General features: G+C 38.8%; 1 protein-coding gene across 1 annotated transcript in view; it reads right to left on the bottom strand.

The window, feature by feature from the left end:
- Positions 1-1006: 1006 nt before the first annotated feature.
- LOC117957479 (phosphomannomutase 1) overlaps positions 1007-3757 on the bottom strand; it is an 8856-nt gene continuing 6105 nt past the window's right edge. The window contains exons 7-8 of the mRNA XM_034893246.1: positions 2900-3015; positions 1007-2541 (exon numbers count right to left, since the gene is read on the bottom strand). Coding sequence (XP_034749137.1) covers positions 2419-2541; positions 2900-3015 — 239 coding nt within the window. The 3' untranslated portion in view covers positions 1007-2418. The remainder of the gene's footprint in view (positions 2542-2899; positions 3016-3757) is intronic.

Raw genomic sequence — 3757 nt, 5'->3', positions numbered from 1 at the left:
TTTTCAGCAACGATTTCAACTTGCGAATTTCCAGCAACGATTTCAACTTGGAAATTTTCAGCAACGATTTCAACTTGCAAATTTCCAACAACGATCTCAACTTGCAAATTTCCAGCAACAATTTCTACTTGCAAATTTTCATCAACGATTTCAACTTGTGAATTTTCAACAATTTTAACTTTAAATTTACAATTTCTAACAATGCAATCAACTTGCAAATCTCCGAATAGTCATGTAGTTTAAATTTTTTCTCTCTCAAAACAAGTCATAGTATAGTATATGTTGGAAAGAAGTGACAAAAAGTCATTGTTATAGTATGTTAAAAAAAGTGATAAAGTCATAGTATAGTATGTCAAAAAGTTATGAAAAATAATTGCATGTATATAAAAATTATATAAAAGTCAGTATAGTATGTAAAAAAAGTGATAAAAAGTTATAGTATATTAAAAAAACAAAAAGTCATAGTATGTTGAAAATAGTTATTAAAAAGTCATAGTGTAGTATGTGATTCGTGTACACTGAAACAATTATCTTGTTTATTTCGTGGTGGTCAGCATGTAATGGGAAGCATCTATACGAAGGTTTGGTTTTGGAAAAGAAGAACGGGGAAAGGAAACTCCACACACTGGGAAACGATCCGCAGTCTCGTTGGGGCTGGACAACGAGAAGGTTGGGTTCAGGAAAACAAAAACGGGGAAATGAAACGCCTCACACGGGCCACGATCCCTGGTGTCCGGGGTGAAAGTCCTGTGCAATATTATGGACTTAGACACACACTTTTGGTTGCTATTAGGCAAGTGTGCGGAGTGAAACGTTTGACTCCACCCACGTTGAGTCACTCCTCAATCTGCGTACTGCAGGCAGGGCTTACTCGTAGAATCGGCAGCCTTTTGGATGGGAAAGCACTGAATTTGAGATTTTATGAGGGAGTGAATATGTAAAAGGAGAATCCAAGGTCAAAACCCAGTTTGTCCCAACAGGACAAAAAACGACACTGGAGGGCTGATGTCAGTGACATGATATCAAAAAGGTTTTATTACAATGAATTGAACCCATGTGTGACTGAAAAAGAACAAGATTAATCTCTAAACCAGTTAGAATCAGTGACATATTAAAAGCTCACTTTCTGCTGTGCATAGAAGTCCTGTCTACATGATCATTTTTGTCTTTGAGGTTGAAGGAGTGTTTACAGTCAGACACAGATCTGCAGCGGATGAATGCTACTGATCAAAAGCCTCATATTTACAATAATGATCCAAGGAGGCATTATTTTTCTGAACCACAACAGGACAGAACATTAACCCGTCATGGGTTAATAGGCGTCATGGCAAAATCAAAGTGTCAGTTTACATTTTAAAATGATATGTAACCCCATAAGCAGCTGTTAAAAACGGCAAGAATCTAAAGAGAGCTAGCAACAAGGAACCAGTCAATAAGCTTCAATACATATAGTCACCCAGCGTGCAGGCATTGATCCAATTTGTAAAAATATTTTACATAAACTTACATAAGCTTTCATATTGACTGACAATACTTTGCAGAGTGACTTTGTCATTGAAGCTTAATTCTGTGGTTAAGCTGAATTCATTGAGTCAGTAATGCTCAGTCTTAAATCAAAACTGATGAATACTTTTTGCTTTAATTCATTTAAAAAACCTAGAGATGCTAAACAAGCAAAGCAAGCAAGTTTCTTCCATTTCCACCAGCTTTTTGAGGTTAAAAAACACATTTGATATTTCAGGGATCACACAATGAATAAACAACAAACCACATCCAGCGGCAGAGTCAATAAAAAAACTGGAATGAATCATATATCCTCAACTGTAGAGGATGAAAAACCCACATCTTCTTTAAGGCTTCATTCATATGTCATTTTTTAAATGGATTCACCAAAACATCAGCTGTTTTAAAACCTCTCTCTCTCTCTCTCTCTCTTCCTTTTCTGTTCAACAACAATATACCAACAACGGTTGGTATGAAATTATGCCAACATTAGTGCAAACTCACTTCCAACTTCCAACACTGATGTTTCAGAATCTCTCTAAGCTTTTTTGTTAATATTACATGCTACACATTGCAGTGCTGTGACACTGCAGTCAAGCACATTTGGCACAGTACTTTGAACTTTCACATACATCAACATGTAACACATCCTCAGTAACTGTCCCTTTAAAAAACAAATAAAACTACAACCCAGCAGGATTTATTTTTCACATTTAGTCAAATCCCCCTGCTTCTGTTCATTTGCATTCAGAGCAATCATGTAAATATTAAGGAGAAAATCAGTAGTGGTATCTTTCAGCAGCTCATAAATAGCCTGGGTTCAAGTTGCTTGTTATCGTACCAGCAGAGACCCAGAGGCAGGACGTCAGAGGCCTTCCTCTGTAAAGGGATCGGGGGAAGGGGCCTTCCAGGACATCAGGGCTCGTGTGGGGGAGTGTTGAAGAAAAGCTCCCGACAGAACCTGGCCGTGTCCTCCGGAGAGTAGACCGTGAAACCAATGGTCCGTGGGTCGTTGAAAATTTCATAGTCGTTTCCTCCCTACAAAGACAATTATCAAAATTATAAAACATCAGAATTTTTTAAGCCGGAGGTCTCCTAATTTTCACAATCGTGACATTTGAACTTCAACCTTTGAGCCTGGTCAATGTTTTACCTGAACTGAACACATTAAAGCTAGCATGTAGTTTACTCTACACCATGTAGAACTGACTCAGGTAATCTTATGGATGTTTTCTGGTGGGCTTGTAATAATCCGAAAACAATGGAATCTTGAAATTCAACACTTACAGATGTGGGTAATGTTTTTGGTTTCCACAAACCTTCGGCCATGTAGTGCATAAAGAATATAATTATCTGTATCCAATTCACTGCATCCAGCCCTCCTGTAAACACTTACATCTGAGGTTTCGTTGCCAAAGAAGTAGATGGCGTCCAGGCCTTCACTGTCCAGCAGCTCTAAACACAGTCTCTTGTCCCAGCCCTCTGGAAAAACATCAAAGCTGATGAGACCACCTAAACAAAGATAATAACAAACAGGATATTGTTATCATCAAGGGCTTAATCAATCATCATCATCAGAATAGTTTATAATAATATTCATTCATACTTTATTAATATGGCAAGGGAAATTACAGTCTTTTCACTCTGTTGTTATTATACACATTAAACACAGGCCTGAATTACCCAGACCTGCTCAGTACTTATACATGCTCTAATGGAGAGATGTCAGAGTGAGGGGGCTGTGGCTGTAGATGGACCGGCGCCCCGGGCGTTTGGGGGGTTGGGTTTTGCAGTGCCCAGGAGGTGAACTGACACCTCTCCAGCTACCAGTCCACCACCATACTTTGGTCCGTACTGATCCCCTCAGGGAAATTAAATGAAACATACATTCAATATGCTAGCGACTATTTTTCCTTTCGTATTCTTCCACCTGTATTTACACTCACACCTCCAGCTCTGCATGCCAAACGTTGTTTACACTCTGAGCAGAGGCTGTGATTTGCGGAGGCTTTTTGGAGCCCTTTATTTGGCAAGGACAGACTTGTTTTTTAAAGAACTTGTTGACAGAGAGACACACTGCATTCAGGAACAAGGATGTTTCACAAATGAACACACAGCTAATGTGTGTTCAATGTGTGTTTAATCAGTGTCCAGCATTTTCTATATTCAACAAATTCAGAGACAGCCGGTGCCTCACAGAAACAATCATGAACGCAATGTGCGTTTTACTAAATGTTCTTCGCACAGTCCAACT

The sequence above is a fragment of the Etheostoma cragini genome, chromosome 15 (genome assembly GCF_013103735.1).
Source record: "Etheostoma cragini isolate CJK2018 chromosome 15, CSU_Ecrag_1.0, whole genome shotgun sequence".
Lineage (NCBI taxonomy): Eukaryota > Metazoa > Chordata > Actinopteri > Perciformes > Percidae > Etheostoma > Etheostoma cragini.
The sequence above is the reverse complement of the archived record's forward strand: the minus strand, read 5'-3'. Positions and strand labels throughout refer to the sequence as shown.